Source organism: Osmerus mordax, chromosome 19 (assembly GCF_038355195.1).
Source record: "Osmerus mordax isolate fOsmMor3 chromosome 19, fOsmMor3.pri, whole genome shotgun sequence".
Taxonomy (NCBI): Eukaryota; Metazoa; Chordata; class Actinopteri; order Osmeriformes; family Osmeridae; genus Osmerus; species Osmerus mordax.
The window spans coordinates 11,403,694-11,426,936 of NC_090068.1; the positions used below are offsets into that span (position 1 = coordinate 11,403,694).

Consider the following 23,243-nt stretch of genomic DNA (forward strand, 5'->3'; position numbering starts at 1 on the left):
TTATAATTAGTAACAAATAAGGACCACAAGCAAAAAAAAATCATCCAACTTTGTTTATTCTTATAATAACAATATTAATAATTATTTTCTCCAGAGAAGGGCGCAGGAATTCTGGGACTGGGACATTCCAGTGCAGCACATCGAAACCAACCAGCAACTCTTAATTACATTACAATCCACCAATAATCAATTGGCCCTTTATTAGTATTGGCTAAAGTAAGTCACCACTGTTGTAGAAAATCAAAAACTAGGATGAAGGGGCTTGAGGTGCTGGAAGATGAAGGCTCACCCTCAGAGCAGAGTTCAAGTATGCACTTCCAATGTACCCTCAAATAAGACATTGTGCTGTGACAAAAAAGAAAAAGAAAAAAAAAAGGCGACGCTGCTCACAGAAGAGAGCGGTAACCGTGGTAGCCATCTCCGGGCCGATACGAGTCAAGAACATGATATGAAAACCACTTACAGCTGTAGTGAGCGAGTTGTACCTTAGAGCCTGTTACCAGCCACGTTGTACATTCAGAGCGTCAAACTGCGTCTCTTCATCTCATGAATACATACAGAGGGAGTCCGGTGACAGAACAGTAACAGGGTGGCTGGACCCAGGCTGGGACCAGGGAGGGGTAGAGGAGGGACGTGGGGAGTAGCTGGACCCAGCGTGGGATCAGGGAGGGGTAGAGGAGGGACGTGGGGAGTAGCTGGACCCAGCGTGGGACCAGGGAGGGGTAGAGGAGGGACATGGGGAATAGCTGGACCCAGCGTGGGACCAGGGAGGGGTAGAGGAGGGACGTGGGGAGTAGCTGGACCCAGCGTGGGACCAGGGAGGGATAGAGGAGGGACATGGGGAGTAGAAGGATACAGCTGAGTCCAGGGATGATTTGGGGCTAAATATCATAAAACCGATATGCACAAATCAGTGAATCAGCTCCTCTTTAAAGATATATTCTCCTTTTCATATTTTCCATCCTCCCAAAAAAATAAAATAAAAAAAATTCCTCCAGAAAGAAATGAGAAGTTTAAGAGGAAAAACTAAGAAATAAAGAGTCTCCGAGAACAGAAAACCGGAGGGAGGGGGGTTAAAGGGGAACAGAAAACCCAAACCAGAAATTAACTCCCCCTGTCGAAGAAATGACCCCCGCCCCCTCACAAGATATATACATGACACACAACCCCCCCCCCCCCCACCCCATGACAACCTATCCAAGACTCTGCTCACCCCTGCACACTCCACCATCCCTCCTCTGCCTCCACATAAAAGTAGTCAGCTCTCCTTTCTCAAAGTTCAGCCTCTTTGTGTTTCCATCTCCATCCTTCTCTTCTTTTCCCTCCGCCTGTCTGTCACCGTCTCACAGTTTGAGCTCGTTGGCAACTTTAGAGGCGATGTTCTTGAAGGCGATGGACGTCCCCGAGATCCTCTTGAAGCGCACGCCGTTCAGCGACAGGCGCGGCAGCTTGCACACCTCCATCTCCCACTGGACGAAGTCATCCCGGGCGGGGTTTCCGCTCACGCACAGCAGCATGTAGCGCTCGCGGAGCTCAAACTCGCAGCTGTTGGAGTCCAGAACCTTCCGGATCTCCTTCATCATCTCTCCGGGCTCCATGGAGGACGTGGTCTTCATGCTCCAGGTGAAGCGGAGCGAGCGGGGCTTGGTGTCCTTGGAGGCCTGGTTGGGCGCGGCCACGGTGGAGGCTGACGACAGGGAGTCCTTGTTCTCGTCGCCAGCCGAGCCCAGGTTGCCCTTCTCCAGCTTCTCCGCGGTGGTCAGCATGGGTCTACCAGGTGGGAAAGACAGTTGTAAAGGAGAAGGGGGAGAATTGTGATGAAAGGTGAGAGACAGGGGGAAACAGGATGTGAGAGACAGAGAGAGGCAAGACAGCATGACTGAAGATGGTTTAGGCTGCATTTAACCACAGAGGGAGCCAATGACACTACAGGCGCATAAAGCATTCATGTAAATTGTGCGTCTAAACTCATACTTTACAGAGCAACTAGACCAGAAATCAACTACATCAGCAAATGTGTTCTTTAGTGCAAGAGTGTTGATACATGGCTTAAATTGATAAGAGACATTTCTTGATTAAGATCAATTCTGTTCCACCCAAATCAAACCCAAACATCCAACTGATTATCTGATAGGAAGTTATGTTCTCTACATCAGCAGACCGACGGTCGTATGTCTCACCTGCAGACCTCATCTTGACCCTCTCCCTCATACGGGCTCCTCAAAGAAAATCAACACAAGTTTAGTCTTCCTAGTTAAAGAGTGCAACAGCACGCGACCAGGTTAGAACCACCACCAGTCCACAGCAACCCCCTGCACCTTCTAGTTTACAATACTACATCCTCCCCTTCTTGGAAATATATCGGGAGGTATTGTGTTGTACATTAAGTGCATCAGGACAGTTTCCCCAACCTTTTGGAAACAAGAGAGTTTAAAGTAAGGGAGGGTACTGCTTAGTGGTTAGAGCATTGGACTGCAGATTGAGGACACAGGTTCAGATCCCCCCTGTACTTTGTCGCTTTGGATGAAGGCGTATGCTAAGTGAAAAGTTAATACATTTAGGTGCTACAATTTACATAAAAACAAGATGTTAAGTAATCTGATCTGGCCCTGATCTGTTAATAGGCCCGACACCACTAGTCCCATCTCAGCAGCAGGGAAGTTCAGACAGCTGCATGTGCAGGCAGAGACACAGCCGTGTACCTGAAGGCCCGATCAGACCTTTTATACATTACACATCGTGCAACAAACCTCCGCGGACGGACTGAGGGACGATTCGGCGCACCCTCTCTGCGTTTTTATGCTATAGGGCCACACTGCACTTCCATCTCTACGGCAACCAAGCTTCTTTGTGCAGCGGACCAATCACGCTGCTCGATATTCTGGAAACCTTACACAATTCAGGAAGTAGTAAATCAGTTGGCCTTTAGGCTGTTTCAAGTCACTGCCTGTGTTACCAGTTCTTTAACACGACAGCCCAGCATGACTGTCCTCTTTAACATATTGAAATGTCATCTTAAAGTCCATAAAATCTTGATAAAGCCTCAGCACTGCGTCAGAAACAACCACCTTCTCATCCACTATGATAATATTGTCTTTATGTTGGCAACAGTGATTGAGGAACAATGTGCGACCTGTTGTAATGTTGACGCACCATTAGGTTCAATACATTCGCTCTGAAACAGACAAGTCTAGTGCACTAGATGTACACAGGAGAGCTGCAGTAGGAATAAAGTAAATAAATCACATATATTCTAGTTGAACGACCATCGTGATCTACAGCCTCCACTTCCAAATAGACGTAAAAAAAAAGCTTTACAGTGGCAGAATAACAGTATAGACTTCTCCTTGGCACGTTGTCACAACATTAGTAATTCCGTTTAATGAGATATCGCTTGGCCAGAAAAACAATCTCTGATTAATGAAAAACAACTGCAACAGTCAATACACTTCTCCTTCACTAACAGGCTTAATTCCACCACAGTAAATAGGCTATCGGATGTTCACTCAAGTCTACAATTCTCCATTAAGTCCCTCTCCTTGAGCACGGTTGAACAGTCGGAAGCTTCTAACAATTGAGAGATAGTTGTTTTTCAGTCATCGTTTCTCTAAGGCTTTATGCACTCTGGGTAGCATGGCGTTCCCCCAGTCTGGCAACACAAAAGGGCTTTCTATTCACAGAGCCAAAGACCCACAGGACGACACATGATAAGCTAGGAGACAAAAGTAGGCTGGGATGAGAGAAGCAGAAATGGAGGAGCCACTGATGAACCAGACAGAAGTAGGGGAGAGAGGGGAGGATTAAGCTATGAAGGGCAGTCTGTTAGTATGAAGCAAAATCCATACAAGTAGGTATTAATATATGTTTTAAGCAATGGGCATGGCACAATGTGATAGTTTAACACAGGATGGGGCGACACAAAAAGGTCATGGTTTGGAGAAAGACTTGTTGTGGTTATGGTTGCCTACCTTCTGGGGAATCTGAATGAGAGATTTCTACAAAAGAGGTAGAGGGGGAGGAACAGAAAAAGAAAACCGTATGTACACAACCGTGCGCAAACCAAGCCATAGCAAATCTGTTATACCAGACGTCAACTGAGAGATTAATATTCCACGGGTGTCTCACAGAAGATGGGGTTTAAGCCACAACTGCCACAAAATGGCTGCTGTAACTTGTGCAACCGCACTCTGTCAAGGCGGTCAAGTCATGTTAATTAAGATCATGGAACAATGACATGAACAGATTAGCACTGGTTAGCATCAGAGGGAGCCATGCCAGCTAATGGGGTCAATGCTATAAGGCCTTTCATCTACAAACCTACACTGTTCACCATAATTGACTACATATAAATGTTGAAGTAGAAACCAAAGACCTCTGTAGATTAATATTCCTCTTTTGAGAACAGCTACCAGAACATTCTTGTAAAGGGTGTGATTGGGCTGCATGACTTTCTTTTTGGCTATCCCATTCTTGTTTTATGACGCAAACATCTTTTAACCTGCTATTTTCACATGGTCACTCTATGTAAAAGGAACAAGATCATGAACATTGGGATGTTAAAAGCACACCGTAAAAAAATAAACAACATGCTTGTTTTCAGATAAATCAACCTCAATCCTAATCTCAAATTTGCCCTTTCTCTCACCTGCGTACGAATTTGGAGGTGAACTTGCTGAATATACCAGACGCCCCAGGTCGTCTAGCCTGGCTGTTGCCATGGGAGAGGGAGGGAGACGCAGGGGGGCCGTTGTAGGCTGATGCATGCTGGTCCCGGGTCGCTCTCTGTTGCCCAGCATGGAAGGTACTCCTGCTGGCCACCCCTCTGGGGAAGTTGGTACGGTCCGTCGCCGTGGAGCTGCTGATGTTGTGGGCAGAGGGAGAGGCCACTGGTACTCTCTGTGGGGCAGTGCTGTTTATGATAAATGACACGTTAGGTTTACAAACTCGCATGCAATGCACGTTAGGGGTTTTCACAAGCTTGTTGTGACAGTGAGCTCTGTTAAATATATTAAAAAGCATAAATTAGATATAAAACACTGGCGAAACTTAACACGTCATAATACAACATAACAATGGATGAATTATGTGCAAAGCACAAAAGCAGTAGTTATGTTGATCAAGCCATTTACAGGTAGCGTACATAGAATACTAAAACATAACAGCTTGGAGAATAGAACAACCAAACACATTGATATTCTGACAGAAACCTTTCCAAAAAGGAGCTGCCAGCAGAGTTATAACATGCCAAAAAGGCCTTCTGTAACCTGGCTGTGCCCTTGAATAAACCTGCTCCAGCAACTAGGAGACTGTACGACTTTGTAACTTTATGACCTGTGACTGTATGACTTGGTGACTTGATGGCTTGTGATTGCGGTGACATGCAGATGACCACAACAACAGATGGCAGATGAGTTCATAACATCAAACACATGGTCACAGTAAGAAGCGTCCACTGTGTACACCTGAGGGTGTGCAGCCAGGTGGGAATGAATGGGCACAAAGCAGCTGTCTAATACTAGATTAGTACGGGGACCAGCCTGGGCAGTGTACGGGGACCAGGCTGGGTCGTGTACGGGGACCAGGCTGGGTCGTGTACGGGGACCAGGCTGGGTCGTGTACGGGGACCAGGCTGGGTCGTGTATGGGGACCAGGCTGGGTTGTGTATGGGGACCAGGCTGGGTCGTGTATGGGGACCAGGCTGGGTCGTGTATGGGGACCAGGCTGGGTCGTGTATGGGGACCAGGCTGGGTCGTGTATGGGGACCAGGCTGGGTCGTGTATGGGGACCAGGCTGGGTCGTGTATGGGGACCAGGCTGGGTCGTGTATGGGGACCAGGCTGGGTCGTGTATGGGGACCAGGCTGGGTCGTGTATGGGGACCAGGCTGGGTCGTGTATGGGGACCAGGCTGGGTCGTGTATGGGGACCAGGCTGGGTCGTGTATGGGGACCAGGCTGGGTCGTGTATGGGGACCAGGCTGGGTCGTGTATGGGGACCAGGCTGGGTCGTGTATGGGGGAGACGCAGGTTATTAAGAGAGAGGGAATGGGCAGTAGGGGGCAATGGCTGCCATTTTGACAGGTTCTTCACCTTTCTGTCTGTTATTTGACTATGAAGGATACTTTTTTTGCTGCCTGGCATTTGGAGTTTCACTGTTTCCTTAAGCATATCATTACAGTGGGATGACTAACTGATGGTGGAGTCCTTTCAGCTCTCACTTCAACTTCATAAACAAATAAAAGTTGTCAAATTGCCAAGTTTCCAAACGGAAAATACATATCCTGCCAGCACCCTTTCAGAACGGCATCAACCTATCTCAGAAAGTCAAACGTTAAACATAAACCCATGATCATTCATCCGGCGCCGCGGTCGAATCATTCTACAGCTATTCCCCCTCCAGCCTGAAGGGGGTGCTACGTTCTCTGTTGCGTTTCCTCTTCGGGGGGGGGGGGGGGGGGCACTTGCCTGGGACGGTGTGCGTGCAGGTCTGGGGGGCTGGGGTGGGCGGAGGTGGACAGGGATTTTTGATGTCGGGGGCGGGAGGAGGAGGAAGTGAGGACGGCAGCAGCGGAGGCTGTGGAGGCCCGAGACCCTGGAGTGTTGAAGCTGGGGGGAAGAGAGGCCAACGACCCCCGCACCGGACGGTCACCAGGAGAGGGGTGGCGGCGGGGCGGAGGGGTGGAACAGTTAGACAACAAAACGTGGAAGCAGGAGCAATGAGCAGGACAGCAACACTGACACACTGATGCAGATGGACATGAGCATTAAAGTAAGTCATGAGGAAAAACATGTCCATTTCCAAGTTGCTCTTCATCCATGTAATAGATGAATTAGTAAATTACGTAAAGCCGTTATAGTAGTTAATATAACACTGTTACAGCATAACTTTATTACAGTGGCATAAGAGCAACTTGGATGCAATCGGACTAGTACGGTAATGTTCCTGAAACACTTTTTCCCTGAGCTGTCGGTCTAAACATTCAGAATAAGAGAACTTGACAGAAGAAATACAAGACCCAGGGGAACATTGGGTCACTGACATGACAGGAAATGACAAACACATAGTGAAAAAGATTATTAAGTGTAACAGGAGAACATTGAAGGCGATGTAAACCGCAGTGGTGTGGTTATGTGCAGATACGCACGGTCGTCCGCACACATACAAAATCCGTTACGCACCCGCGTACACACAATACGTTTTTGTCCACTTAAAACTGAATCTTGGCCAGCCAATCAGGTTTGAGTCACATGTTCTGTTGGCCCTGCTGTTAAACCTGTCTAAACACCCTGTCCTTAAGCAAGACTCCCACCCTATTTCTCCCATTCTGGCCTGAAAGTGACTTGCATAAAAGTGGCGAGGGGCCAACGACACTAATCCCAGATTACAGAGATTGGACTATCAGGGTCACTCTGTTTAATTCCTGAAGGTGTGTTAGTGTGTCTAAAGTAGCAGGCCCTGTTAAACATCCGGGGAATAACTTTGCTAACGGGACCCAAGACTGAGAGAATGTGAGATGTAAAACATGGTAGGTGCATGTGTGAGTGTGTGTGTGCTCATGTTCATGTGTGAGTGTGTATGCTCATGTGTGTGTGTGTGTGTGTGTGTTCATGCTCGTGTGTAATTAAACTGGCTGAATTTCTGCCAGCTGGCCCATGTTAAACCGACTGGCGTTCGGCCACGGGGCTTGTAAACATGGTCGCCTACATACAGGAGTAACCCTACTAGCAGCCAACATGGGAGGAGGTGTGAGGGTGTGAGGGCAGGTGTGTGAGGGTGTGAGGTAGGATGTGTGAGGGTGTGAGGGAGGATGTGTGAGGGTGTGAGGGAGGATGTGTGAGGGAGGATGTGTGAGGGTGTGTGTGTGGGTGTGTGAGGGTGTGAGGGAGGATGTGTGAGGGTGTGTGAGTGTGCAGTCATATGTGTGAGGGTGTGTGTGTGGGTGTGTGAGTTTGCAGTCATGTGTGAGGGTGTGTGTGTGGGTGTGTGTGTGCGAGGGAGGGAAGGAGCGTTCGGTCGTGTGAGGGTGATACCTGTCCTTGCCGTTCTGGACGCCCAGGGTGTCCCTCTCCGGGACAGGGGAGTTGCGGCTGCGACTCGTCCCGGTGGACAGGATGCTGTTCTGTAACGCAGAGACAGAGAGATGTGACGACACAGGGCGGGGCGGGCAGTGACATCACTAACCATCTAATAATAATGTATTCATCTGGCAGACGCTACAGTTTGATCTATAGCTAACCTGAGCAGATGGATATTACTGTTAAAGAGAATGTTGACGCAGGGGTCTTAGACGTACAGTGGAAGGGGTCGGGGTGCCCCTCTTCCTGTCCACCGAGGAGAGCGGGCTGGCGGGGACCTTGGTGGAGGCGGACGAGCCCTTCCTGGCGTAGTCCTCCACCGTGTTCTTACTGTCCCCCTGAGCGCGCTTGGAGGCAGATGATCCTGGGATGGACAGAGCAGGAGGAGAGGAGGAGGATGAAGACAGGAGGAGAGGACAGGAGGAGGAGAGGACAGGAGGAGGAGAGGAGGAGGATGAAGACAGGAGGAGAGAAGGAGAGGACAGGAGGAGGAGAGGACAGAAGGAAGATGAAGACAGGAGGAGAGGAGGAGGCGAGGACAGGACAGGAGGAGGAAGAGAGGAAAGGAGGAAGAGAAGACAGGAGGAGGAGAGGACAGGATGAAGATGAATACAGGAGTTGGGTTTCATATGAGAGACACTCAACGGGCGAGGCTCACTGATAGACTGGTCATCACAGTCATTTTGGCCCAAAACACAAATAATAAAAACAATAAAATGTCATAGTTCACTTACCCGCATCTGTTGCTCTCCTGGGCTTCTGATTGGACGAGGTGCTTCGCTGTACCTTGTGAGAAGGGGAGTGTGTGTTGCTGTTCGTCATGTCACTTCCTGGGCGTGGCTTGATAGACGTGTTGATGCACTCGTCCAGCTGAGGAAGGAATAAGAACAATAACGAATTTGATCTAATTGGCACTTTTATCCAAAGTAAGGTGGACAGTTAGCATGCACTACGGATCCTTGATCTTCTGCTGTACTTTCATTATGCACGGTTATCTGTCTGTCGCTTTGGATAAACTGTCAAATGTAAATGTGTGTCTTACCTCTGAGTTTCTGTAGTCCAGTAACAAGTATGTTGCCATGACGTCGTTGTATTTTTGGTTGACGAGAGAGTCCTGGATCTCTTCTTGAGAATATCCCATCTGAAGCATGATATCTGGGTACAAATACAGCAAAAGGTCAGACTCCATTGTGGGCTAAGGTCATGGACATGGACTGCATTACAAACATACACATCTACAATTCACAGAAATATCAACATAAAAAGGGTGAGGGGGGTTAACACAAACAGCACAATGACTTGTTTTTAAAATAACACATTTAGCACAATACCACATACTAACACATATACTAGCAACATATACTAACACATACGAACACTTTGCGACACAGAAATGGTTAGTAAATGAATGCATGTTAAGCAAGTTCAAATTCTAAATGTTCTACATCCTCAGATGTAGCTGAAGAGGCCCTGAAGTGAACACAGAATGCCGTCTATTCAAAACGTGTCTTTAGTTTAGACACCAAACATACTGATGTCCCATATTTTTGAAAGTGGTCTGAACAAGGACAGAGTGAGAGAACATCTTAATGGAACGACACCCGCTCCAGAATAGTCTTCATGAATCACACTTTGTTAGTCAACAATCAACCTGTTCATCCAGATATTGCATATGTGTGTGCTTCAGCATGTGTGTGTGCGCTTCTGTGTGTGTGTGTGTGCTTTAGCATGTGTGTGTGTGCTTCAGCATGTGTGTGTGTGTGCTTCAGCATGTGTGTGTGTGTGCTTCAGCATGTGTGTGTGCTTCAGCATGTGTGTGTGTGTGTGTGTGCGCTTCAGCATGTGTGTGCTTCTGTGTGTGTGTGTGTGCGTGTCCCCGTGTCCCCTCTCCAGCTCCTCCACCAGACGCCTGCCCCACCTCTCTTCCACCCCCCTGCTCGCTGGTCGGGGTGCTGACCTGTCCTCTTGGGGTCCTTGTAGTCGGGCTGGGGCTCCACGTAGGGCTTCAGCTCCTCCTCCTCCTGGCCCACGTTCATCCAGCGGTCCTTCATGATCTGCTGCTGGACGCAGAGAGCACAGAGAGGCTGAGGGGAGGCTGGGGGGAGGCTGGGGGTGAATGGAGGAGACTAAAGGAGGCTGGGGGAGACTGGGGGAGATGGGGGTGACTGGGGGAGGCTAGGGGTGACCGAGGGAGACTGGGGGAGGCTGGAAGTGAATGGAGGAGACTGAGGAAGACTAAAGGAGGCTGGGGGTGACTGGGGGAGATGGGGGTGACTGAGGTAGACTGAGGGAGGCTGGAGGTGAATGGAGGAGACTGGGGGTGACTGAGGGAGGCTGGAGGTGAATGGAGGAGACTGGGGGTGACTGAGGGAGGCTGGAGGTGAATGGAGGAGACTGGGGGTGACTGAGGGAGGCTGGAGGTGAATGGAGGAGACTGGGGGAGACTGAGGGAGGCTGGAGGTGAATGGAGGAGACTGGGGGTGACTGAGGGAGGCTGGAGGTGAATGGAGGAGACTGGGGGAGACTGAGGGAGGCTGGAGGTGAATGGAGGAGACTGGGGGAGACTGAGGGAGGCTGGAGGTGAATGGAGGAGACTGGGGGTGACTGAGGGAGGCTGGAGGTGAATGGAGGAGACTGGGGGTGACTGAGGGAGGCTGGAGGTGAATGGAGGAGACTGGGGGTGACTGAGGGAGGCTGGAGGTGAATGGAGGAGACTGGGGGTGACTGAGGGAGGCTGGAGGTGAATGGAGGAGACTGGGGGTGACTGAGGGAGGCTGGAGGTGAATGGAGGAGACTGGGGGTGACTGAGGGAGGCTGGAGGTGAATGGAGGAGACTGGGGGTGACTGAGGGAGGACAGGCTTAGCAGACAATGACACAGGGATGAACACGAATGAATGTAAATAAAAAGTCAAATTGCTCAACCACCGAGCTGTAGCTAATCCTAGGCTGAAACCAGGATGAGAAAAGGATGAACACGAATGTACGATGTACGTGCAAGGCGTTGAGGCGAACATTCCAGTGGCCTCCACAGCCCCAATGGGACGCGAGCAGGGGAGACTGGAATGGTAGACGGGACAGGGGCGCTAACCTCCAGGCTGCCTCGCTTGGTCGGGTTCAGGATGAGGAACTTCTTGAGCAGGTTCTCGCAGTCCGTGGACATGTAGAAGGGGATCCTGTACTTCCCCCGCAACACTCGCTCACGCAGCTCCTGGGAGGGAGGGAGGGAGGGAGGGAGGGGTGAGAGGGAAGGAGGGAGGGAGGGCGGGAGAGAGGGAGGGAGGGGAGGGAGGGGAGAGATGGAGGGCGGGCGGGGAGAGACACGGCATCAGGACCAGGAGGAGAAACTAGACGTTGTTGTGATTCAAGTTCCAAGTTTATCGTTTACTACTAGTCCCTCCTCGTTGGCGGGGGGGGTCGTTCCTACCTTAAGGTTCTGCCCATCGAAGGGCAGCGAGCCGCTGACCAGCGTGTAGAGGATGACCCCCAGGCTCCACACATCCACCTCGGGCCCGTCATACTTCTTACCCTGGGATGGAGGGATGAAAGGATGGAGGGATGGAGGTGGGAGGATGAGGGATTTAGGATGGAGGGATGAAAGGATGGAGGGATGGAGGTGGGAGGATTTAGGATGGAGGGATGAAAGGATGGAGGTGGGAGGATTTAGGATGGAGGGATGAAAAGATGGAGGGATGGAGGGGGGAGGATGAGGGATTTAGGATGGAGGGATGAAAGGATGGAGGGATGGCAGTGGGTGATAGAGGGACGAAGGGATGAAGGGAGGTCATTTTGAATGAAGGGTTGACTGACTGCGTGGTGACTGAACGAGTGTGCGAGAGGTTCACTTCTCCAACCTGGAAGAGCTCCGGTGCGGCGTAGGGGGGGGAGCCACAGAAGGTGTCCAGCTTGTTCCCCAGGGTGAACTCGTTGCTGAAGCCGAAGTCTGCTATCTTGATGTTCATGTCAGCATCCAGAAGCAAGTTCTCTGCCTGAAGTGGGGTGGTGGGGTCGAGTCAAGAGACGTGCGCTTACAGTGAATGCTTTTATCCAAATGACAGGAAGGTAAACAGGTAGGTAGACGAAGAGACAGACAGGCAGAGAGACAGACAGGCAGAGAGACAGACAGGCAGAGAGACAGACAGGCAGAGAGACAGACAGGCAGAGAGACAGACAGGCAGACAGACCTCACCTTTAGGTCTCTGTGAACAATGCACTTTTGGTGACAGTACTGCACCGCTGACACAATCTGTGGTTTAGAGAGGATGCAATACTTCCGTTATCTCACCACAGATCTATCATAATGACTGGTATCCATGTCAATGACGTCATTAAGTAACCAAAACACAAACACAGGTAAATTCTCACACAGCAAACAATGACGAAAATAGCACGTCACCTGTCTGAATTTGGCTCGAGCTTCTTTCTCTTTCATTCTGCCGTGAGCCACCAGGTAATCGAACACCTCACCTGAAGAGGGGTGGGGGTGAGGGGTGTGGGGTAAGGGGGGGGGGGGGGGGGCAGGACAGACGACACAGCAGGTTAGTGTTAGAGGAAACAAAGAGAGAAGAAAAGCAGTGGACACAAACAGGGGATGATGGGTGGGTCAGTCACACACTGCAGGTGAGTGAGGGCCTGTGTTTACAAGCGTTATTGCCGAGGGTGAGAGAAACAGAGGCAACCATGTTGGTTGATGAGTCTAGCATGACTGACTGATACAGTAAAAGGTATTTCAAAACTACTGTCGAGTCAAGGAACGGTCTGTATTTACTGGGTCATGTGATGTGGTCATGTGACCGCATCTCAGGACAGGTTCAGTTGTTTCCCCCCCCCCCCCCCAAAAGCTTCTTGTTCACGAGAGACTGAAGTTGAACTCACCTCCGCTGGCGTACTCCATGATCAAGTAGAGTGTCTTCTCTGTCTCAATGACTTCAAATAACTTAACTACAGAGAAGACAGGAGAGAATCGAAAATAGATCACCGTCTTTCAAGGAAATGTAGGTCACATTATTGAAATGCCATCTATGGAAGAAATGTAATTGCCAGTGTTGAAGGTTTTCTATCAGAGCTGGATTTTCCTTGCCCTGCCTCCCTGAACAGCAACAGACTGTGTCTCATAGTCGTGCCATTTCTCATGGACAAAAGAATAGGCTGAGCTCTCGGCTGGGAGCATTAGAAGGAGCTCACCAATATTCGGGTGATTCAGCAACTTCATGATCCTGACTTCTCGAAACAGCTGAGAGAGAGACGAGAGAGAGAGAGAGACGAGAGAGAGAGACGAGAGAGAGACGAGAGAGAGACAGAGAGAGAGAGAGAGAAAGAGAGAGAGAGAGAGAGAGAGAGAGAGAGAGAGAGAGAGAAGAATACAGGAAGAAAATGACATTATTCATTTTTATTGAGCGCTTTCTTTTAGAGCTTTATTGTTTATTTACTTTGGATCTTTTTTGGGGGGGGCTTTCTTGTTGATCTGATGTTTAATCAACATCTGCCTACAGAAAGCCTCAACATATTTGTCTTCTCCTTGAACTTTACACAGACTCTAAATGGTAGAACAACTCCGTAGAAGTTCCCTCAAACTTCCCTCCAAATTCCATCCAAGTGGTAGAACACCATGACACTTAATGGGCTGCACATTTACTGCAAGTCATCCCCTCTCCCCCGTCTTTCCTGTCGCTCTACATAATTCTCCCCCCCATACACACACAAACCACACAAACGCAACACCCAACCAAAGCCCTCACAACAGGAAGTACTTGGGTCTAATTTCCCATAATTTCCTCCATTTCCTGCTTCCTGCCCTTGAGTCGGAGGGAGGCATGAGCACGATCTCGTCAGCTGGTCTCACCTTTACCTTTCTTTCACAAGAGCCGTCACTCACCTTCTGAAGACTGGAGGAGTTCAACTGAGTTTTGTCTATGATTTTCACCGCCACCTAAAAATAAAAAAAACATTTTGTAAAAACACATTTTGTAAAAAAATAAAATAAAAAAAATAACACATTTAAATAAAACAGGAAAGTTTTTTGTTTAACTGTCTGTCCAAATTATACACACACACACACACTGTAAGTGGCTCATGGTTCCTTTGTATGTATTAAACTGACCAGACACTAATTCAAGTAAACATACAAAACTTTTGAACCAGCAAACCCTTGATCGTCCGTCAAAAGCTCTCCCACTGAGCTCCACCTCTCCCCCCACAAGGTTCCCACCTGTCAGTTTAAGACTCTTCAAGCTAAAGCCCCAGAGACTCTTCAACACCCCCTCTTTGTATCAGACATGACGGGGAGCTCTACATCAGTAACCTGCTCTCCTGTGTGCTGCGGCCCCGTGCGGCTACACCCTCTGGGCGGGGTGACCCCGGCTGTCCTCTCATCCTCACCTCTTTCCCCGTGAGGACGTGGCGAGCCAGCTTCACCTTGGCGAAGTTGCCCTTGCCGATGGTCTTCAGAAGACGGTAGTTGCCGATGTGAGGCTGGTCGTCGGCCGTCGTGGCAACCGAGTTGCGGCATCGCGGCATGCTGGGCCGCCTGCCCGCCTTGGAGTCGGTGTGAGACTGGAGGAGATGGGCAGAAGGTGGTTTAACAAAAGCTGTTTGTTTGTTTTTTTAAGATATATATATATATACATATATATATATATATATGTTTTTAGCGATCTGGAAGAACGTCTGTATGGATACTGTCTCTTGCTGCTAACTTTCGCCAGACTTCTGACCACGTGAGACTTCCTGTGGCTGGACAGCTAGCTACACCAGTTAACTGTGTGCTTGAACAGCTGTTGTGTTGGTCAGCGTGTGGTTGCCTTGAGTGCCTGCACTGAACTTTTTTGGACAATCTTCTAAATAACATTAGTGTTGCTGTTTCTGTATGTTGGGGCAGTGTGCAAGCACCTTTACACAATATCTGCTCCGAGAAGCAAGCGCCTTAAATGAATAAATAAACTATTCATTACTACTAAACCAATACGTTTCTTACATACATTCTAGAATCAAGAACTTATGAACATTCTAGAAACCTTGCGAACATTCTAGAAACCTTGCGTACATTCTCTCACGGCCGAGGAGCTTGTGACCCAGGGCCTTTCTGTGTACATAATCAAAACGAGCGGCCTACAGCACTGAAACATCAGCGTCTGTGAGGTCACCCCTTTACAGCTTCTGAGGAGGCTGGCTGAGATGGCCTCTGTCTCTCTTCACAAGCAGATCAAATCTGCTGGGGGGAGGGGGAATAGGAGAGAGAAATAAAGAGACAAAGGGAGAGAGTCAGAGAGAAAGTGACAGAAAGAGTGAGAGACAGACAGAAAACAGAGAGGGGGGGAGAGAGGGAGAGACAGACAAAGAGAGAGATGGAAAGACAGGACAGTGAGGGAGACAAAGATTGACAGAGAGAGAGAGAGACAGAGACAGAGAGAGAGAGTGAGACAGAGACAGAGAGAGAGAGAGAAAGAGAGATGATTGTAGCACTAGAGAAGAGGAAACACATTATCAAGAGAGAGGGGGAGAGAAGGAGGGAAGCAGCTTTGGAAAACACAGTGTTTGTTGCAGTGTCTTAACGCAACACTGATATGTCCCTCTGATCCTCCCCTGCAAACACACAACTGGAGTCTCCAACTGTCTCTTCATGGCAAAACTCTTTTCTTTGTGGGCAGAATGGGAGGCATGTTAAGCTACATCCACAACATAAGATTCTCACTAAGACGTGTGCGTCAAGTCAGTCCCAAACATGTAATGTTTGTAAATGTACTGTAGGATGGACGGTTGTATGAAACTCTATACAACCAGAGTATAAAAACAGAAGCTGATCTACTCAAAAAATTTCCGCATGGAAGTCAGTTGCTTGCCTGTCTTCCTCCTCCCTATCTCGTACTTAATGTTATTCCAGTATTAGCTTATGTAACGAGACAAAATGAATAGACGTGTAAATCAGACCACTGTTCAAAGGAAAAGCACCAGGAGACCACTGCTTCTGAAGACAGCTGTCACCAAAGCAACCCTCTTTACACACACACACGCCATCGCGCGCACACACACACACACACGAGCACACACGAGCACACAAAACACACAAGAACCTCGTCACATCAACAGCTAAAAAGAGGAACGTTCGAGTAACAAGATAAACAAGTGCTGATGCTGCCTAGATGGGTCTCATAGTGTTCCGCCATGCCACCATCAAGAGCTTGCCGTTGTGTAACAGGCAGGAGGAAAAAACTTGCCATTTAGTTCTGTTGTCAGTAAGGCGTGCGGTGTATGTCAAAAAGTGTCCTGCACACACACACACACCCTGATCCGCCAAGGAGCTCCGCAGTGACGTAGAGTGTCAGCAATGCAGTCTGCAGTCCTCACACACACACACACACACACACACCGCTCTGACCTTCAGCACAGCAGCCAACACACCAGACCCGTCCGTACACACACCCACACAAGCAGCCTGACACACGCAGAACATGTAAAGACACACATCAACTGCTAGAAAGAACCCCCCCACACACACACACACACACAGCAGAGATATTACAGACACCATCACAGAAGAACCCGTTAAATTATGTTGATTTAACGGATCGACAGTCAAACCCTCCGTCCTTCTCCCCCAGCCCTGGCTAAGCTGCAGATCACTCACAGCCCAGTAGAACATCACATCTGACAGTTTTTTTTGTCATTCGGTGGACACTTTTATCCAAAGCATTCGTACGCAACATATAAATAGTTACGCAGAAAATGTAAGATCTGAAGTGCGTAGTTCTAACAGTATTTGATCACATCTCTGCTACCAGGCACAGTTGACGATGACCACATCTCAGCTACTAGAGACAAGGTGTAAGAGAGGTGATCACGGACACATCAGAAAGAGGCCAAGTGATAAAAGGCTTCAGCCGCCCGTAGAGATCTGTGCACGGCTGTGTTCAATCCAGGCCAGCCTCAAGTGAGAGGTACGCCCAGGCCTTTTCATATTTAACAGATTCCAAGTTAATCAACACATCCCTTATGTCTCCTGAAGAGAATCTAAGGTTTGAGACAATGTGCAACGCTAAACCCCTGTACTGAACCACAGTGAGCGCCGTCACCGACCAGCAACTAGCGAAGACTGAAGATACTCATTGGCATGGCTCTTCCAGAACTTCCCGCGTGATTACATTATATATATTTACATTTAGTCATTTAGCAGACGCTCTTATCCAGAGCGACTTACAGTAAGTACAGGGACATTCCCCCCGAGGCAAGTAGGGTGAGGTGTCTTGCCCAAGGACACAACGTCAGTTGGCATGACCGGGAATCGAACTGGCAACCTTCGGATTACTAGCCCGATTCTCTCACCGCTCAGCCACCTGACTCAGGGTATATATCATTAAAATTGCAAAAGTAATGCTAAGATGATGTTTCACTGCTCAGGCGAAGCTAAGGGGTATTCTGGGCTAGGAAACAGACACGAGCCGTGCAAAAACGACCAGACAAAGGCTGTCCCATCCCGATGTTAAACAGGATGTTTGGGTCATTACCACAAGTACAGCAATTATATCCCTCTCCTGCACGCCGACAGAGGGGAAAAGTAAGCAGTGGAAGACACAATGACAGGGTCAAGCTTACAGACAAGGTGAGGCAAGCCTGGGTTTGCCTGTCAAGGCAGCAGTCATTGTGAGGCAGGGCCAAGGAGGTAGCCCAATGGGCAAGAGCTGACATGCTTAGTGGGCTTTGCACAATCAAGAAAACGAGAGAAGGAAAAGAGAGGGAGGATGATGAAATTATTTAGGATAAAAGCAGTATTGACAGGAGCTTTGCATCTATGGGTATGTTCAGAAACTAGAGAACAATTCTCAACAGCTGAGCAGACAGTGCAGTAACGCAATGATACAATAACCACATCCATTACCTGCCTCATAACTTGAAGGCTACAACTTATAGCCTATATTACCTTAAAAACAAATGTTCACAATGTGTATTGCTCATAGATAGCTCTAAAACAGGCAGTGCAGTTTACGGCATTAAATACTGATTTCATATATATTCCCATATGGGTACAAACATTTCAGTTCAGTGTTTTGCCATAAGTCCACATTGGCCAATTCTTAGTTTCCACAGAAAACAAGTAGGCCTAGATGAGGACTGTTTCTGATGCAAGGCTTTAATACACCAGACAAGTTGCTGGAGCTTGTGTTAGGACGGTATCCTGCCCAACACCACTACAGAGTCTACAGACTACGATGGTAGGGATTCAAATGTAAACTGCCCATGACAGGGAACCAAGCTCTGTTCACTGAGAAGGTTGGGTATTAGGTAAGGTTTAGGTAAGGTCTAAAGTTCAAGGTTTAGTGTTTAAGTAATCAGCTTCAATGAATTCAATAGGTTTTGCTTTCTTTATGATTCCATCACTAGATATTTTCGGTTTCCCTGGTATTGCATCAGTAAAACACATTCCCCATCAACAACACCAGATAGTACTTGAGACCCAGTCTACTCTAGGCCTGCCACTGTGCATCTGTATTGGCACATCCTGCTCAGGATTCATCTGTGTAAAGAACCCCAGGGTCATTAGTCCAAGATTCAGCCTCCATTCTTGAGACAGGAACTTTAGGGAGGGAGGGGGGGGGCGGGTATACAAACTGACAAAGAGGGTGGACCAGTGAATAAAGGAGGTGTTTGAGCCAGCTTGTCGTTTATCTGGGTATTAATATCACACCAGTTATTTTCAGTGGGGCTGGTGGCACCAGGGACACAAATAGACACCAACTGAGCTGCCCCCCTCTACAGTGGTCTCAACTGCAGTATACATCTGATTACAAAACCATGTCTGGTTGCAACCTACTTTGAAGTTGGGCCTAATCTCAAAATCCCGGATTCAAGCTAAAGCAGCGAAATACACATGCGTCAAATTCACTTTTTTTTTCCTTCTCTATTAATCAAAAGATTGACTAAAATTGAGTTTACAAAAATGCAAATCATCTAACCAAAAATGGGACAAAAGTTAATGGAGCTTTAGACCCAGGCTGTGTCCTAGCCAAAAGGATTAAGCCGTTGTAAAACACCGTGACACAAACTACTGGCCAAAAAAACTAGTTTTAACAGTTTATGGTCACTCAAGCATTACATCCGACGCCAATAATAAACAAACAGTAATCAACAAGACGGCTTTGTAAACACCATATGAGACATCTGGCTAAAAGACTTATTCTCTTATAGAACAACACAAGCTCTTGAAAAGAGCAATAGCAGTACCGACTAATGTTCCTTCAAATCTGGAAACTAAACCTGGACAAGCATTCAAACAAAGCAGGAACAAGAGGGGTGTTGACAGTAGGTTTTAAATCAACCCACCATGCTTGTGGCACACTAACACTCCCCTGCCCCCCTCCCTATGTTCTATTAATACAGCGCTAGGACACATGAGTCGGGTTCGGTCATGACAGAAACACCACAGAACAGAACCAAGTGCAGGCTACAGTAAAGCAGCGGGGGAAGAAAACGGGCCGATTCACCAAGACAACCTCAAGCCTTCAAACAGAAGGGCGATACATTCAAAACCATCTTTTCTCAAACAATGTACTGTGGATTTAAAACTCTTCAACAGCAATGTAACAGATAATACAAAGGGATACTGGGGGAGAAAAAACACACACACTATAAGTACAATTCCTGGTGTGCCTACACCAACGTTAATCCCAAACAAAATGAGAAATTGAGCTCTTCCCCTCCACACATCTCCTACACCTACAAGCTCAACTGGAAATGCTGGTTTTAACAAATAGAGAAGGGGAGGAAGGAAGTATAGAGTCCATGCGAATGCCGTGTATCAACAGCCGTCTTGAGGTGTCAAACAAGCTAGGCAGGGCTTGGTTGAGCTTTGGCACTCCTTACCTTTACGTTCAGCAGTATCTCGAATGAAACTTAGGCATGAGAACTGGCTCGTAAAGTCATAGTTACTTCGCTAAAAGACCCCAAAAGAAATGGTTGAGACTCGTATTTAACCAGTTCTTAGAATAGAGTATCGTCAAGCTCTCAAGTGTCCAAGTTTGTTCTCAGCACTAACCAGAAAATGTCATTCCAGTCTTGACATTTGTGATGAATAACAAAGCTATCTAAGTAATACATTTAAATACACCCATACGTAGCAGTAGAACCTGTTTAAGTTTCTAGATCACCAGATTTGGTAGTAAACCAAATGTCTTTTGATGAACTACCTTGCGCTAATCACAAAATGAAGCAATGAAGTAGTTGTTATAACGTGTGAATACATATTGCTTGGATTCAAGCCAATTCAATGGAATAATGTATCAATACATAAAAATCTATAGGCCCCTTTTTGTAGCTCTTTATTTAGGCCCAACAATTAGCTAGCGAGCTAAAAGTATTAGTCTACCAACTAACAGACTAGTTAGTAGCTATCACTACTAGCTCTTTACTGACTTTTGGCTTCACGTTACCTGAATGAATTTAAAGTTTGCATGCACCCGGATGCTTGAGTTTAAATACTGATATACGGCTAGCAACTTATTCCGATTGATGGTTTGATGTGTAGCGTTGAGTTGCTACAGTAGAGCTAGCTTGTAATCGCAAACGGCTGGTGTTGTGGCATTTGCTTGTTGTGCCCAAAAAAAAGTGCCTAGCACTAGCTAGCTTGTAGCTAGCGAACCCAGTGATTTGACTTACCTGGTTAGACGAATGTTCGATTGTTAACGTTGGCGCCCGTGTTGACATTTTAGGATTTAGGAGACACGATCTTCGCTGACAGAATGATTTCAAATCCAACAAAACGACATTTGCCTTAGCCGTCTAAATCTTGTGAGGAATTGAAATTAACATGGACTATTTTCTGTCTGCCTCAACCTCAACTAGTTAGCTGACGACTAGCTAGCTAGCTATCTTTATGGGCACAAAAGTTAGCTAGCTAGCTACTCCTGAGTTGAGTCGATAACTAGAGTAGTCTGAGTCAAGAAGTAACTAGCTAGCTAGTTAGCTAGCTACACGGATGAAATGTACAACTCGCTAACAACATTTACGTTCAATTATATAATATATACAGCCACTTAGCAAACTTTCAGTTGCCAAATCCACAGATAACTACAGAAACGACTAGCTAGCAAGCTAGCTACTAGCTAGCCACCATCTGTCAAGTTGTCCCGCACCACACCAGGGTAGGGACAGGGATCCGTCCGCCTTGACTGTCTGCTAAACGACGCTCGAGCTAGCTAAACACCACAACGACGTCGTTACAGCTGTGTATTCTTCCTGCCTCGCCTGCCTAACTTCGATCGAGCTACCAGACAGCTTGCTGGTTTAGCGTAATGTTGTAGTGATTTCCAAGTCAGCACAACGTTGTCTCTACCATAAACGCGACAGAAATCATGTTTGGATTGCCGAATCTCTTGCTAGGCGGCGGGCGCTTACGCTGCGTTGCAGCCCTGCACTTATTGCAGAGGTCTAACGTAATGGATGGGTTGAAGCAATATGGTTGTGAGAGTCCTCTATCTACAATACCTTTGCTTTGAGTTTTACATTGCTGTTTTGGTCAGAGTGGATAGCACTTACATTCTACAAAAAGTACAACCACTGAACCGCACCACATTGGAAGACTATTTACACATATTTACCAGTCATTTAAATGTGACTGCCATAGTGGGGTGGTCCATACATAGACTCGTGCTGCCCTCTTCTGGGTTCTGTTGAAAACGATCTGCAGTGCCCTTTGATTTTCTCCCTGTCCTTGTACAAATAAATGGTTTACGAATTGCTGTGCCATAGTCCCAAATGATCTCAAAACAGTAAACACAAATCCACAAGAGGACACGTTTTCTGTTCCTAGTTTTATTGTGCCATTTTGTCATGATGATAAGGCCTTAGTGGTGTATTTACCTCCTTTAAGTTTTGTCGCATATAGTGTATCCCATACATTTTGTCCCCATATTTCGATCTATCCTTCCACCTTTAGTGTGCTCTCACACGCCTTGGTGTAAGCATGAGTACAATAGGATCTACTGCACCATACAATTGACAGTGTCTTGTGACTTTGTATGGAGCATACAAAACAGACAACTCAACTCAGGCTCTGTCAATGTAGGCATTGCATCAATGTGCTGACTTAACTTGTCCGGTTCCATTAGAGTATCTTCTCACTTTCTCTCTCTTTCTCTCTCTCTTTCTCTCTCTCTCTCTTTCTCTCTGTCTCTCTATGTCTCCCTCTCTGTCTCCCTCTCTTTCTCCCTCCCTCTCTCCCTCTCTCCCTCTCTTTCATTATGCTTTGAGTGCAGGGATGACACATTTGAGTTCCTGCTTGCATTAATTGGGACTTATTGTGAGAAATTGGCTGTTATACATATGTGGCTTTTTAGAGACACTGTTAATATAACCCGAGTTAATATAACCCGTGTCATTTGGATCAGTCCCCAACAGCCTCAACAGTCCCCTATAACGCAAGAGAAGCCCATATCACACGTGCTTAAAACCAAGAATAATTTGCTGGGTGCCTTGTCTCATTCTGCCTACCATTGGTCTAGTATGATGTCATCCGCTGTACAGACCAGACCCACTGTCTCCACACGCGCATCTGAGCGCGCAGGCACATGCATAAGCACGGACGTTGGTAGCCTATGCGAGTTTTATATGGAGTGTTGAGGATTTTTTTTATATAGAAAATTGGCAGTATGATATATTTTTTACATGCATTTCAAGCTTTTTTTTCTTTTGCACAGACGGAAGTGCTAAACAAATGCATGGACCACTTCAGAGAATTGGGATGCCTTTCGATATGAGGATTCGTAGACTACACTAAGAGCATGAACATAAAACGGAATTGCCATTCTTAACGTAAGTATAGCAAGTTTTTAATCCATAGACCAAAGCCAGTTTCACTTAAACTAATACACTTCTTCGTCTGAAATCAGCCGAGTGAGCGTTTTGATTCAGCTTCCGATGCCAAATGACGAGGTAGCACAAGGATACGTATCCTACACATAAATTACATATTTTGCAGTGCGTAAATGCGTTAAAAGGAGGAACACGAATTGGGCTCGAGCCTACAGTGGCTTGGGCTTTGCTTATTTATTTATATATATTTGCGTTTATATATATATATTTAAACAATTATGAATCAAGAGAGATTGAATGCACCTCCATTACTAATTAATTATCCTGACAGGGGACGGTATCATGAGCTCTGCGGACTGTGCTAAAATATTGTC

General features: G+C 47.3%; 1 protein-coding gene across 11 annotated transcripts; it reads right to left on the bottom strand.

The window, feature by feature from the left end:
• Positions 1–38: 38 nt before the first annotated feature.
• Positions 39–21,453, bottom strand: mark2a (MAP/microtubule affinity-regulating kinase 2a). Of its 11 annotated transcripts, none has more exons than XM_067257568.1 (20): positions 20,716–21,453; positions 14,449–14,622; positions 13,946–13,999; positions 13,255–13,303; positions 12,946–13,011; positions 12,467–12,537; positions 12,260–12,316; positions 11,925–12,059; positions 11,498–11,599; positions 11,162–11,281; positions 10,030–10,129; positions 9,115–9,227; positions 8,807–8,942; positions 8,291–8,436; positions 8,028–8,116; positions 6,462–6,602; positions 4,646–4,909; positions 3,969–3,995; positions 2,181–2,219; positions 39–1,770 (listed from the first exon to the last, which is right to left on the bottom strand). In XM_067257568.1, exons 1-20 carry the CDS (start codon positions 20,761–20,763, stop codon positions 1,344–1,346), a joined length of 2,358 nt encoding a protein of 785 aa, XP_067113669.1. In that variant the 5' UTR covers positions 20,764–21,453; the 3' UTR covers positions 39–1,343. The 11 variants fall into 11 exon arrangements, with proteins under 11 accessions (XP_067113669.1, XP_067113663.1, XP_067113667.1 ...); XM_067257562.1 differs by having other exon boundaries at positions 9,991–10,129; XM_067257566.1 differs by having other exon boundaries at positions 10,030–10,132.
• Between the last annotated feature and the right edge of the window lie 1,790 nt (positions 21,454–23,243).

What these genes read in the sequence shown, in the direction of transcription:
- mark2a (XM_067257561.1), bottom strand. Translation starts at nt 20,763, where the DNA reads ATGTCAACACGGGCGCCAACGTTAACAATCGAACATTCGTCTAACCAG. An exon ending in TCGAACATTCGTCTAACCAG is followed by an intron (nt 14,623 to 20,715) that starts GTAAGTCAAATC and finishes CATCTCCTCCAG; the next exon opens with TCTCACACCGACTCCAAGGC. An exon ending in ACCTCCAAATTCGTACGCAG is followed by an intron (nt 3,996 to 4,645) that starts GTGAGAGAAAGG and finishes CCTCTTTTGTAG; the next exon opens with AAATCTCTCATTCAGATTCC.